This window comes from Rattus norvegicus, chromosome 1 (assembly GCF_021556685.1).
Source record: "Rattus norvegicus strain SHRSP/BbbUtx chromosome 1, alternate assembly SHRSP_T2T, whole genome shotgun sequence".
NCBI classification, from domain to species: Eukaryota; Metazoa; Chordata; class Mammalia; order Rodentia; family Muridae; genus Rattus; species Rattus norvegicus.
In genome coordinates this window covers 21,945,001-21,960,000 of record NC_141534.1, presented here as the reverse complement: position 1 = coordinate 21,960,000, position 15,000 = coordinate 21,945,001, and the positions used below count along the sequence as shown (strand labels likewise).

General features: G+C 44.3%; 1 protein-coding gene across 9 annotated transcripts in view; it reads right to left on the bottom strand.

Moving 5' to 3' along the window:
* Positions 1-15,000, bottom strand: part of Enpp1 (ectonucleotide pyrophosphatase/phosphodiesterase 1) — a 64,987-nt gene that overhangs the window by 41,539 nt on the left and 8,448 nt on the right. Inside the window, exon 1 of one of the 9 annotated variants that reach the window (XM_087595436.1) lies at positions 2,764-2,843. Within the exon in view, the coding sequence (XP_087451562.1) occupies positions 2,764-2,772 (9 nt within the window). The 5' untranslated portion in view covers positions 2,773-2,843. 9 annotated transcript variants of the gene reach the window in all.

Below are 15,000 nucleotides of genomic sequence, written 5' to 3'. Positions count from 1 at the left end.
AACACCTGTAACTTCCACAGCATATCCTGATGCTTTCTAGACTTTTATATTAAGTCACTTAATCCTCCCCAGAGCACTCGCAGGGTGATTATGATGATTACTCTGGTTTACGGAAACTGGACTAGGAAGACTTGAATGATTCACCAAGGACCATGGCGTTTAATGTAAAAGTGGCAGGACAAACTCAGTAAGGAGTTGGACACAGGTTTTATGGAGGAGACCTGGAAGCCTTTAGCTGTAGAAATAACACAAATGGATTGTTCTAGAAACTTCTAGAAAAGTCTTTTGGCAGCATCCTGAAAGGCTGTGGTATGAGTCTGCACCGTCTCATACCAAGACGGGGTCTTGGCTTGTCTGCTTCCCCTTGGAAGGACACTGCTCTTTGCTCATCTGGATCAGTCTCCTCCTTAGGTTACAGGAACCCAGACCTCAGACTTGGGTTTGTTTATTTGCCTGTCTCTGACTGACTGTGAGCTCCAGGCAGCTATAGACATGTTTATTTATTTCTGTGCTTTCCACATCTGACAAGGCGCCTTGCATATGCTAAACCCCCAGGCTGAAAACCAACAAGAAGGGCCTGATAAAAACATAATTTAAGGGAAAGAAGCAGAAACCCCCTTTCCCACATTTGACTTGACCCGGTTGGTCCATTTGTTAAGTGTCTTTATGACTGATCCAACAATGAACACATTTAAAAATATCCAGAAATGGACAACCGTTGCATTTGCCACCCAAGCTAAACAGAGGAGAAAGGATGCTGATGTTTTTATGGAAATGGATCAAGGGGATACGTTGTCTATTGGACCTCTATCCTTTGTGCAAACTGCGAGAGAAGTTAAAAACAAAAGAAAGCCAACCCTGCAAGAACCTAGGCCTAAGCAGCACTTTGGTCTTCCCAGGACTCCTCCGCTGGGGATGGCGACTGGAGGGGAGTAAACCCAACTTCCGCTGGACATACAAAGGCTAACATTTTATTGGAGATCTTCTAAATATTGTGAAGTTCAAGCATCTATCATAACCTTCCTCTGAGGCTCTATCCAGGCAGTGTGGACACCCTTTTTACCCACATATGGGCATCTCCCCTCGAGTTGTTTGACTTATCGGTAGATTCTCCCCAGCTACAGTGGAATTGTGGGTGAAAATGCTCATGTTACTGGAAATGGGAGAAAGAGGCCACAAGCCTGAACAGGCCCATCAGCCGGGAAAACCTCACACTCAGATCCCCCTCAAACACTAACACTGGAGAAGCACACACCTGCCTGGCAAAAAAGAGCCCAGCCTCACACAGGACGGTTCAAAGCCAATCTACTGAATCGGCACTTCCCTGAACAATATTCCCACTGTGCGATGGACATACTAGAGACAGACCAGGAAGCAGAACCAAGCCAGTGAGTGCCTCCTGGGGCTTACATTGTGGCAACTTCTAGAAAACCAGCAGCCATGAGGTCTGGGAATGCTTCGTAGGATTACTGGGACTTCTGGCTTCTGTTCTGTTTCATTTTTCTATGCATGAAAGGGCCAAGCCCTGAACGCAACAACAAGAAGTTCCCAGACATGCCCGGGGCAAGAAGTAAATCAGAGATCCCACAGAGAGCATCCAAGATGCTGAGAGAACCAGGCCACCCAGACAGTCTTCTGAGAGAACAATCTATCATAGTGTCATGAACACCAAACCAAGTAGAGTCGGTTGATATCCTTTCTACTTCCTGTATCAATCAATCAATCAATCAATCAATCACCAGTAGCCACACACCTTTTCAAAAGGGCAAAAGAGGTAAGAAAGGAGATGGGGAAAAAGTCTGTGATTAAAGCACAAAACAAACTCTTAAGTTATTTAGTAGAAGCACTTTAGATTGTTATGTGTCAATTGTTATGTGTCACTCATGGAAACTGGAATGAGTAGTGTATCCAGAAAGATAATAGTGTGTATCTTCAACTTTCCCAAGCTCACCTCTCATGAATGAAGACCATGGAGACAAAGCCGGCAGCTAATAGATTTTCTGACAACAGAAAATCCGGTGCAAGCATTTATTTACTAACTAAACACAGCACAGTTGGCTGGACTGGTCTTGCTCACAGAGCTCTATCAGATTATAAATTGCAATTAAGAATCAAAAAGGGTGTTGGCATTTTAGGCCCTTGAGCCAACATCTACATTCCTCTGTCTTTGCTTTTCGATGAATGACTCTGGTAAATCTGCCCTTGAAGAAAGTTCTATTCAGAAAGCAGAGGAGTGGCAAATTATAATTTTCAAAAAAGATTTGAGGGGTTGGGGATTTAGCTCAGTGGTAGAGCGCTTGCTTAGCAAGCGCAAGGCCCTGGGTTCGGTCCCCAGCTCCGGGAAAAAAAAAAGATTTGAGGAGCATCGCTTAAAAGGAAATATCACATTTAAAGGCTAACCTTAAATATAGAAAAGAAACAATACAAATCAAACTATAAGAATGTTCTTCAAATTACAGCCAGACCCCATTAACGGAGCTCAAAACTGTGGGCAGTCACAAAGGCCGCTGCAAAGCAAGCCACTAAGCTGAGTGAAGACACAAGCTACATTTAGGATGCGATGATTCTGACCAACACACACCCCTCTACCATTCCCTCCCCTGGCCAAAGAGCGCACTATCTGTGAATCTACTTCTCTCCAACAACTTCATCTCTAATATCTTGTAACAGTGAGAGCTCTCCCTTGAACATGGGCCACTGGGATAAACTATGAAGCCTTGAGTGTCAGCCCTGACACAGAAGAGGAAGGTGACTGGAGCTCACCTTTGCCATGTCCTTCAAATGAGAACTCTGTTGGGTGAGCTCTGCAGAGAACCGGGTTAACTCTCCTCAATCATTTGGGTTTAATGAGTACCAAGTATCTTCAAAGAGGAGAATAAGTAGTGTCTGCAGCCTCTGCCCCAGTGAGCAAAGGCTCCTCCAGTGTCTCCCTGTGTGCTCGCACAGACCATTTCTCTCTGAAGTTAAAGGCCCGAGAAGAAAGCATCCATCCGATAGTGTGAAGCAATGTCTCTGTTCAGCTTTGATGCCATCCCTCCATGCCTTCACTGAAGCCTGAGGCGTAAGCATCAAGGCACTCCATCGGTCGCAGCAAACCCCACAAAGGCAAAGGAGGACCAATCTTCAAAAGGCTACAAGGCACATCTCAGATGCAGCCTCCCACAGGAGGACTTCAGGTTATGCCCCACAAGGGTGGGTGCCCTGGATCGACCATGGAATCAGCAAATATCACCAGTGTGTTCTTGCTCTGATAATTTAACTGTCTTTTTGTCTTCTATAGAGCTTTTTGCATAAAGAATGTTTTTGTGACCTTTCTTTACATAGTCTATTTACTTCTGATCCTCAGGAAGCGTTACCCATTTAAAAGAGAGGTTTGGGGCTGGCCAGTGGCTCGGCAGGTAAAGGTGCTTCTTCCCAGCAAGCTTGACAACCCACATTCAATCCTCTGCACCCACACAGTAACGGAAAGAACTGACTCCCACGAGCTGTGCTCTGACTCCCGTGCACAAGCTGTAGCAGGTCAGTGTGACCTATGCACGAATAAATAAACAAATGTAACATTTTTTAACACCGTGAGCTGGGGGAGGAGGTGTCCAGGAGAAGGAAGGTCTTATTAAAAAAAATAAAATGGTAGGTGAAAAGTGTAAAGATATAAAATGAGAGTCTGAAGAGATGGTGTAGTAGCTGAAAGTTCATAAAGAAATCATGTGACCTTCCCTTGTCTGATAGTGAACAACAAGACACTCCTCATTCCTACCCTGGAAGAAAGCAATCTCATTCCTACCTTGAAGAAGAAATGCTGTAGAAAGAGGCCAGGCTTGCTGGGCGTTCACACTCAGTGTGTTATCAGTAGATGTTCCCATAGGGCTTAGCTTGTACCTGCCTATCACTTCAGCTCCCGGAAGCCCAACACCTTCTACTGGCCTCTGAAGGAACCCCATGGACATACCAACATGTACCCACATAAACGAAAATAAAAATTACATGTTTTTAAGGATATAGAGTGAAATAGTAAGTATTTGATTTCATTTAAAGTAAAAATCTAGGACCAGTGAGACAGCTTGGTGACAGAGGAGCTGGCCCAAGTCTGAGACCTTGAGTTTGACCCTCAGATCCGTGAGGTAGAGGGAGAACTGACTCCCAGAAGTTATCCCACATCCCATACGCATACATAAATAAAAAAAGTCAATTATTTTTTTAAAAAGTCAAAACCTTAAATTATTATTAACAAGCACCAAAAAGGCAGGTAACTGGTAACAGTTACAGTAACTGGCAATTAGTGGTAGCTGGTAACAGTTACAGTAGCTGGTAATTACTGGTAACTGGTAACAGTTGGCAAAGGTGAGCCAGGGGCATTTTCATCACATCTTCACAAATGCGTCAGCTCCTTTGACCATCACTTAACTGGATCAAAACTCAAAACAAGATCTCTTTGACCCCATGATTCCAATGCTGATACTCACATAAACGCACAAGGATACACACACACACGTAAAGACATTTAGAGCAAAGTGATAACAGCAAAAACCTGCCAACAACCTGTGATATTAAATGTATCCACGTGCATACTTATCTCAGCCTTTGTCCATTATTCTGTCTTACAAGCCTTCAGAAACTAGTATTTCTCTTCCCCAGAGCAGGTCACTGAAACACTAATCTGTCTGTCTAGCCATAAAGAAATCATGTGACCTTCCTTTGCCTGATAGTGGACATTAAGACGCAAGGAGTGTCTTACCTACTCTGGAGTAAGGAAACCTCATTCCTACTTTGAAGACAGGAATGCATTACGAAGAGGCCAGAGAATTGCAGCAAGCCTTGCTGGGCATCCACTACAGTGTATTAGCAGTAGATGCTCCCCTTCTTGTCAAGAGTTCAACATGGCTGTCCATACCTCAATCACATATGAAGCAACGTCGCCATTAAAATCCAGATAGACGATGTCCAGAGAGCTTCCAAGACAGAGACTGGGAGAATCCTTACTTTACGTCAGCCACCAGAAGCACAGGGTAAAAAGAACTTGAAGCTTATGACAGTAAACTGAAAGTAGGTCCAGTTTTGGAGACTAAGCCCTTAGCCATGAAACAAATGGGCAGGGTCTAGACAGCCGAACACAGGCAGGTTCCTGGTAAGGGGCCACAGAGAGCACAAAATCCCCACCCTCTTCCCCCACTCCTTGCCTCACACATCTCTTCATCCACATCCTTCAGCAATATCCTTTATAATAACTATAGATGTGTTTCTTTGAGGCATGTGAGCCCCTCCGGCAAACTGCTTGAAGCCAAGGAGATCGGGAGCCAGTCAGGGTAAAAACAATTTGAGCTTGATAACCCACAACAAATTGAGGTTTAAACAAACAGGCAAACAGGAAGGGGGTTCAATTTTGGAGACTAAGCCCTTAAGCTGCAAATCTGATGCCACCTCTGGGTAGACGCAGCTCTGTAGTGGCAGACATCCAGCTGAACTTCCTCTAATTCAGTTTAATCATGATACCCGACGATCAAAATGAAATATGGCCAGGTATGGTAGCCGACACCTATAATCCCAGCACTTAGGAGGCAGAAGGTAAGATGCGACTTCCTTCCAAAGGAATAATATGAAAAAGGACCCAAAGAAAAAAGACTGTCTTTATAAAAACAAAAAATGAAGAATAAGCCACATTAACGTGTACAATGTATAGAACAACACTTTAGCCCTCAGACTGCCTCCTGAAACTTCACCATCCAAGTCTAATCATGAGGAAAATGTGAGATAAATCCTAAATGAGGAACACTCCACAGAATACGACAATCCTCTCCTCACTGTCCAAGTCATCCAAATCAAGGAAAGTCTGAGACAATTAGTAGGAGAAGCTGGAGTGGGGATATTCAGTGTAACCTGTCATTCCTGGAGGGGTCCTAGAAGAATAAAGACAACAGAAGGGGACCCTGGAAATGTACTGTGCTTGTCTCTGTCAGCCACAGTGAAGGGCGTGGGATCTCCCTGGACTAGGTTTACAACTTTCCTGGATGGGGTTGGGGATTTAGCTCAGCGGTAGAGCACTTGCCTAGCAAGTGGAAGGCCCTGGGTTCGGTCCCCAGCTCCGGAAAAAATAAAAAACAAATGAAAAACAAACAAAAAAACCCCACAACTTTCCTGGAAACCTAAAACTGTTGTAAAAAATAGAGTATTTATTGGGGAGCAGGGAAATCAGAAAAATTCAGAATCACTCTACTGCAAATTTCCGATTTGCTTAAAACCTTTGGTCTACTTTCATTTCTTAAAATGTATTAATATTCTACTGCAGCTATGAAGACATAACTAAGAAATTAATCTACATGCAGTATCAATTCGTCTCTTCGCATATAGCATGATTTTTAATCGTTTGTTTATTAATGAATAGTTTTAAATATCTGTATATTTTCATTTCATAGGGATTGACGGGTTGGAGTGTGGAAATGATAAACTACGGTTTTGTTATGTGATAAAAAACGAGTTGAATGTTTGACTGTTTATGTATTTTGGCAATGTGTTATCAGCGTGTGGACTTGATTTTCACATCTGTTTCCTAAATGTACTAGACACTCTGATTTAACTGTCCAGGGCTGAAGAAATTCCACTCCAGCTGTTGGGAGTGGTCTACAGGGATTGCCTTGGCTGAAGAAGGCCATAGGGTCACACACTCTTCCTGAGATAGCTGATCCTTCTTGTACAGCCTCGAAGGGTTATCTTCGTTTAGGACAGCACATGGTGCCCACTGAATATGGCCCCTACCGACCATCCACAGAACACCAGAGCTCACCTTCACTCTTCTGCACAGTCCTGTGTGCTTACTTCCCCCTCAGTGCAGACCCCATGAGCAGACCCTGCACACCCAAGCACAATGCTCCAGATCTCTAAGTCTGTCTCCAGTTTTGTCTGCCAAGGACACCAAAGCTGTAACACTGCTTACTGCTGACCTGGAGCTGAAGAGAAATGACCCTTGCCTGGCCCCATTACCCAGACTTTCTGGCTCAAGCCAGAATAAGCCAATGGAGAACATGGCAGGAGACTAGAGGAAAGTGAGAGGATACAAAATACAGGAGCACAGAGTACAACATCAGTGAACAGGGGCACAGGAGACCCTACCCTCTCTGCTGCCGTTTATGACTACCAACGGATTTATTATTGAAATGAATTGAAGACATTGTCGTATTCAGTGTGTGCCCACCAGGTTCCAATGAACAGTTCCAAACCCCTGGTCACACAGACCTTCTGGTTAAACAGAGTAGTCATATCACAAAGCAAAAAGCCATGAATGTGAGAAAGGGATTAGTAGAGAAGAGTGTGGGGTGACTGGGGGATGTGGGAGGCAGGTGGGAGAGTGAGAGTGAGATTAATCAGAGTGCACTATGTACAGGCATGAAATGGCCAAAAGACAAATGTAATTAATAATAAAGAAGGCTCAATAGAAACAAAGAGGGTGCGTCAAATAAACTTCAGGTTTTTTTTCTTTTTATTGGCAAGAGTATAAAAGAAGACCAAGCAACCTTTAACCTTTGAAAAAGGCCCAGGAGTTGCTCCATCACAGCACCGCTGGTAACTTAAGGACAGAATTTACAAACAGGTAATGGATATGTGGGTCTATGATTAGGGAGGAATGATGGTTTTCCAACCACACAACTTTTAACATGTTTATTATGACTTCAGTCAACTTAATTATACACATTCATGTAGGTAAAGAATCTCAAAAGTGTGTTTATAAGAACACTTAGGCTTAACCCTTTCAATTTGTTTTCTTCTCTTAGTAAATGTATCTTTAACAAGTGCTATATGCTAAGCATTATCATCACTATTACTATTATTATTATTACTATTGTGAGTTGAAGAATGATAAAGGATTAGAAAAAAGAACTTTGGGGCTATGGATTAGTGGAACTGTTTACCTAGCGTGTACAAGGCCCAGGGTTTGATCCCTACATTACACAAACGAAACCTCTATGACATCACAATGCCTAGGTGCTGTCCAAGAGAAGTTTTAAGACAACAGAAATGCTCTATCTACCTGTTTATTTATTTATCATCATTGTAGTAAAACAGCATTGGAAATGTGTCTCGGGTAATCAACTTTTACTGTATTTAATATTAATTAATCAGAATGTTAACATAATAAGCACATGTGGAGGAGAAGTTACAAAGTGGTCCAGAAATAGAAATAAGGGAGTGTGTCTTGCCGTACCCATGCTTCATTTTGTTCTTATCACTAATGCTAAAATGATCCTTAAAAATGTAAATCAGACCTTATCTTGCTGCTAATACCAAAGAAGAAAACAAAACCAAACAGCTATCAGAAAAATACGCAGTTCAGAAGGACTGCAAGATCCTGCCAGGAACAGGCCTACACACACACACACACACACACACACACACACACACACACACACACAGGAAAGACAGACAGACAGACACAGAGAGACAGAGAGAGACAGAGACAGAGAGTTCTCAAATAGGAGTTCCGCATAGCAGGCATGCCAGGGCTGGGACTGAGACACATGCTCCTTTCTTCCAGGGCCTCTCTACTCAGGCCCCAGCCTTCCTTCAGATCCCTTTCTCTAGACCTGTTGCCTCCTCAGGGAAGCCTCTTCATGCCAAGACCTCAATCTTACTCCCCACGCTCCACCCTGTGTACAGCTCCCGGGCAGCATTTCCCACAGCTGCTGCTTGATAACTCCCTTTTGTGATTCTTGGACAGCCATCTAGGCCCCTGGGTGTAGACATTGAGAACAAAGCGAGTGTCTTCCAGGTGCCTGAGCAGCACTGTTACCCAAGGAGCTCAAACTTCCCAGTGAGTAAATCACAAAGCCCCACAGGAACAGTAAACACAAATTCCGCATCTGGAGTTTATCAGGCATAAAGGTGGCAACCGTTACCCCTTTTCAGATGGGTGAGGAAACTAAGACACAGGAAAAGTTGGGGTCTTGCCCAGAACACACAGCAGTCGTTGGCAGAGGTAAAGTCAACACCCCAGCGTTCTGATTCCAAAGTCTGTCCCTTAACCACTAAGTGCCGTGGCCTCCACATGACTTAACAGCCATGGAATGCTTTAGGGACATGTGAGATGGACCAGAATGCAGCAAAGAGAGTATATGTCATGTGGGAGACTGCACTGAGTTAGATCCCAGGGAGCCTGGTGTTGACTGAGGAGAGGAGATGGGAAGACCACTCCCAGGAGATAGACTATAACCAGCTTGTGTAAAGTGTTTCGAAGCATGAGGTGAGATAGGCCGACTCCATGACAAGCTTCAAACTGGCAGTCAGGAGACTAGGCCTAAATCTCGGTTCATGACATGTGTACCATTTCAGTACTGATCCTTACAGTTGGAAGTCACTGAACTCCCCATTTTTAGAAAGACCATCGGCTCTCCCAGGTCCTCTAGACTCAATCATGCTGACTCACCTGCCCACCTTGGCTGTCAGCAACTGCTCTAGGTCCTCTTCACGACAGAGGAGAGAGAAAGGGGATCCTGGAAACTGCCAAGAAATTGGTTCCAGAAGCAGATGGGCTGCCCACTCAAGACCAGGCTGACATCAATGCAGACTTCCCTTTGACTTTGACCCGCGTGGGATTTTAACACTGCTGAAGGTAAGGAGATACTCCAGGTCTACCACCAGATTCTGATGGGGGCCTCCAAGAGGTCACCAGATAGCCCCCAAATTTATCTAAAGTGAGTCAGGTGATGCCGGGAAAGAATGAGGACCCCGGGGAATAGCTAGAGCTTTTAAAGCCAATAGGATATACACTTCCTTTGACCCAGAAGCCCGAGAGCACCAGTCAGCCATGATCATGGTTTTTGTTAACCAAGCTGCTCCTGACATCCATTGGAAGCTTCAGAGCCCCAAAGCCAGCCTCTATTTGCCTTTGAATGGCAAGATTTGAAGAGAGGCTTCTGGGGACCACTGACATGGACTGGCCTGACTCACGCATTCAAGAACTCACCCAACATCTTTGACAAGGCACTACATGAGGACTTGGGTGAATGACCCCAAATAATTGTGCTCCTGTATATAGAGGACATCCTGAGTGGTGGGGCACGTGGAAACACGCCAGGAGGCCACAGGGGACCTGCTACAGGAGCTGAGTCAACTTGGCTACCAAGGATCTGTTAAGAGGTCCCAGCTTTTCAACTTGAGGTCACTTATCCGGGGTATATATTGAAGGGGGTCCGTCCAATGTATGCTGTCAGGTACCCTAGAAGCAAACCATCCTTAGAATCCCAGTTCCATCAACCCGAAGTCATATATGGGAATTTCTAAACTCTTGAAACTGGCAGTGATTGGGCATCCCTCCTACTTTATGCCTCATATAGGGCTAAGAACATCCCCATACTCTAGGTCTCACTCCCTTTGAGATCCTATATGGGAGGCCCCCTCCCATGCTTCCTAACCTCCAGTCTTATATCTTAGCTGAATACAACCAACCTAAGTTTTTAAAATCCTTGGAAGCCTTCCATAGGATCCAGAAGCAACTCTGGCCTGCCATCTGCCAGGTTTATGAGTATGCTCCTTCCCTTAATCCCCATTGCTGTGAACCACGTAACTAAATCTGGATTAAGAGAAATAGCCAACCACAAGACTCTGGAACCTCTTTGGAAAGGACCTCGCTCTGTGATCCTGACTATGCCTACAACTCTTAAGATTAGATGGCATCAGGGCATGAATATACCCCTCCCATGTTAATGCTGCAATGCTGGATAAACTGGGAGCCCCCTTACTACCTGGGTCTCCCCCAGGGACAATACAACAACCTCACCATCAAGTTCACGATTCCTGGTAAGAAGGCCAATTGGACACTAGTTCTTAACACCCCTCACTCCGGACTTAATACAGAACCGTTGGTTACTCTGAGTTGGAAACAAGGTAAGGTACCCTCTCAGCCTATTCCCACCTCTGCAACCGCACTGTAACCCCTACCATTGCAGGATACACTCTGCCCCCGGAGAACACTTGGCGAGCCTGTCTCAGGGCTTATCCCATGCATTTATGGCCTAGTTGTAAATACAACTGAAGATTTTTGTCTCCTAGTACATCTTGTACCTATAGGGACTTACTACTCTGGGAAGGACGTCATCAACCAGCTAGCCTCTCCAAACAATCAAGTAAAAAGGGTGGCCGTTTCTGCTGTTACTAGTTTCTCTCCTTGGCATAGGGCTGGCCAGAGCTGCTACTATAGCGTCCTCATCACTAATTCTCCAAGGTAAAAGTTAAAAAATCCTACAGATGGTGATAAATGCAGATACACAGGAGATGGAAAAGTCCATCCTGGCCCTGCAGGATTCCCTGTCCTCCCTAGCAGAAGTAATCTTACAGAACACAAGAGGTCTAGCCTTGCTGTTCCTCCAGCAGGGAGGACTCCGTGCATCCTTAGGTGAGGAATGTTGTTTCTATGTTGACCATTCAGGATGGGTCAAAGACTCTATGGCCTTAGTCAGAAAGAGCCTTTGCGACGTAAGAATAGAAACAGAAGAGTCTCAGGGTTGGCGTGAGTCTCTCTTCAACTGTCTCGGCCTCTAATTCCACTGATGCTGGCTTTGACTTTCAGTCCCTACACAATCAATGCTTTAATTTTATTAAAGAACGGATTTCCACTGTTCAGTTGATGATTCTCAAACAACAATATCAGCCCATTAAAAAACATCTCAAGGAACTGAGATGGCCCATTACTGAATGTGGGGATGAGACAGGCTGACTCCACGACCGGCTGCAAATTAGCAGTTCAGGAGACTAGGCCTAAATGTCTGTTTTCAAGAACTGAGCGAGTCAGTTATTGAAAAAAAGAACAAAAAACAAACAAACAAAAACACCTCAGGCAGCCAGTCAGAAGCTGCCCTGCCATCTGGCCTCTGGTAAAAGCAATGGGACAGCAAATGTTTCTAGATTTTTCCCAGCAACAATTCTATGACCCTTACTCCCCAGCAATGATTCTGCAATGTACCTAGGTATAGAGGCAACAAATTAAGAAAAAGGTCACCTACACCCTCTCTGGAACTCCCTTAATGTGCTTTAAATAGGACCTGTGAGCTCACTTGGGCAACTCCATCTTGGTAGATGGTAGACCCCAGCGTGCTGGACTTCTGCAGAATAAAACAATCTTTGCTTTTGCACACTATTTGAGTCTGGGGCACCATTCTTTAGTGAATCGTGAACCCTCACAGAGGTACCAAAGTCAGTCACCAGCAACCATGTGAGACACGTGCTAAATATCTATAGCCCCAAGGTTAAAGGGGTGGAGACAGGCAGAAGTTCCAGTGAAGGACCTTGAGCAAGATGGCTCCAGTGGTAAGCGCTGGCTCTTCAGACTGATGACCTAGGTTCCATCCCTGGGAGAGAACAGTCTCCAGGAAGCTATCCTCTGACCTCCACATGTGTGCAGTGACACACACACACACACACACACAGAGAGAGAGAGAGAGAGAGAGAGAGAGAGAGAGAGAGAGAGAGAGAGAGAGAGAGAAGGAAACAGGTAAACGTAATAAAACAAAAAAACAAAAACAAAACCATTCTTAGGAAGGTGACTAGTTCCTGAAGAATGATATGAAAATTGATCTCTGACATCTATATGCATGTACACACATATTCATTGCACAGATGGATGGATGATAGATGGATAGATTGGTAAATAGATGATAGATAGATAGATAGATAGATAGATAGATAGATAGATAGATAGATATGATATGATACGATATGATAGGTGGAGAGAAAAGAGAGAGATAGTGTGGTGGTTTGAATATGCTTGGCCCTATTAGGAAGTGTGGCCTTGTTGAAGGAAGTGTGCCACTGTGAGAGTGAGCTTTGAGAATCTCCTCACTGCCTGGAAGTCAGTCTTCTCCTAGAGGCCTTCCTCTGAAGATACAGAACTTTCAGCTCCTCCTGTGACATACATGCCTAGATGCTGCCATGCCCCCACCTTGGTGATATCTCTTCAGAGCAATGAAAATCCTAAGACAGACAGACAGACAGCAGAGATAGGCAGGCAGGTAGGTAGATGATAGGAGAGATAGATAGATAGATAGATAGATAGATAGATAGATAGATAGATAGATAGATAGATAGATAGATATAGAGACATAGATAGATATAGAGATATAGAGACATAGAGATATAATAGATAGATAGATAGATAGATAGATAGATAGATAGATAGATAGATAGATAGATAGACAGACAGACATAATAGGTGGAGATAATCTCCTATCTGAGTACAGTGGAAGGCTGTGTGAGCAGAGCTGAAACACTTGGGAAAGACATCTTGACTTCTTTTATTCTCTAACTGACAAAGAGTTCAAAGAGAAAGACTATCCAATAATAAATATCAAATAACAATAACACCTAGTCTACATTCTACATGATCTCTTCACTTTGCTTAACCCATTCCAGGAAAACCAGTAATGCCTTTTCTTTCTGCTTCCAAAGGATGACAAATGCATACATACCTGTGTCTGCTGGAGTTCTTCACAGCACCTTCCTTCAAGCTGACTGTATAAGGTACTTAAATAAATAACATACAAATGGTTTTGTACTCATTTCCCTGGGCAACCCAAACTTAGCGAAAATGGAGTCTGTCTATCCACAGTGCTCCACACTCTCCCGCCTGGACAGATTTTATTTACACTTCCTAGAATCTCAGAAATTCCAATCTCTATGATGCTGGGTGGCCTATCTACTGAAAGCCGATGTTTTTGGACAATGCAGAATCTGGAACCAACTCGATTCTCAATATTTAATCTGATTGAACCTCACCCAAAGAGCACCTTTTCTTGGCTGTGTCAAGTTTCTGCCCTGCTATGCAGAGTGTGCTACAGTGGAAGTTTAACTGGAGGGATCTCCTGACTGCATGCTGTAAGAAAAATCAATATGGTGTTTGGATAGATAAATGGCAGACTCAGAAAAACATCTGCTATCTACAGATGGCCATAGCAGAAACTTGGCTGTCCTTGGAGCAATAAACAGCAATTAAGGGGCAAGTCAGAGCAGGGTGAGGATGGTAATTAAAGAGCCACAGGCAAGGGCAGGCAGAGTTAACTCCCTGTAAGAGGGAAACTGAGCCTTGAGGGAAAGAGTCCCTTGTCACATGTCCCATTGCTGTCCAGGGAAGCAGATGGGCCATTAGAAGTAGGACCAACGTAACCCAGTTCACCACAATCCAGGCCACATCAAACACTTGACTTTTTGTCTTGTTTGCTGTATTTAATGCTTGATAGCAATGGCGCGGTTGTTTATTGATCAGAACTCCCAGGAACAAAAAAACCCAGCTCTTGGACCTCAGACCTGAGGTGTGCTGGGACACTCCAAATTTTAACATGCAAATGATGACCCAGGAGGTCTGGAGTAGGGTCTGGGACACTTGATTTCTTACAAATTCCAAAGGGATGACACTGAGCTGTTACAAGGTCACACTATTAACCACAATACTTGCTCAGGGAACACACTGTGCCACCTTGGATATATTATCCGACTCTCTTAACAATACGGGAGGAGGTTTTAGCTTCACAGCTGTGAAAGCTGATATTCAGGACACAGTCTTCTCTTACGAAATCAGCAAATCGCAATATTAGTTGAAACCTAATTTTTGTCTGACTCTAAAACCATTCACCAGCAACCGCACAGGTGAGATCCACAGAGCTACACATTTTGCGATCTTAGATAACCTCTCGACCTTCTCCGAGGCGTGACTTTCCACCTCCAGCCGAGGGGGAAGGCAGATGAGACCGCATGACGCAGCACATGAGGAAGTGACTGGAACCTGTAAAGGCCAAGGAGGAGGCTCAGCGCCCAGCATGGAAACTGCTTGCCATGCAAGACCCACATTTTAAAGAGCTAGGTATAGCGGCACAGGCTTGTAAACTGCCCCTCAACAGAGGAAGCCATCTGGTTCTAACTTAACTGCAGGCTCTGGTTTCTGGCAGAAAACTACTGTTCTTCCATCGCTGGCTGGCGTGTTATATGCATGCTTTCAGTTCCGTCATAAGAAAAATTAATGATGGC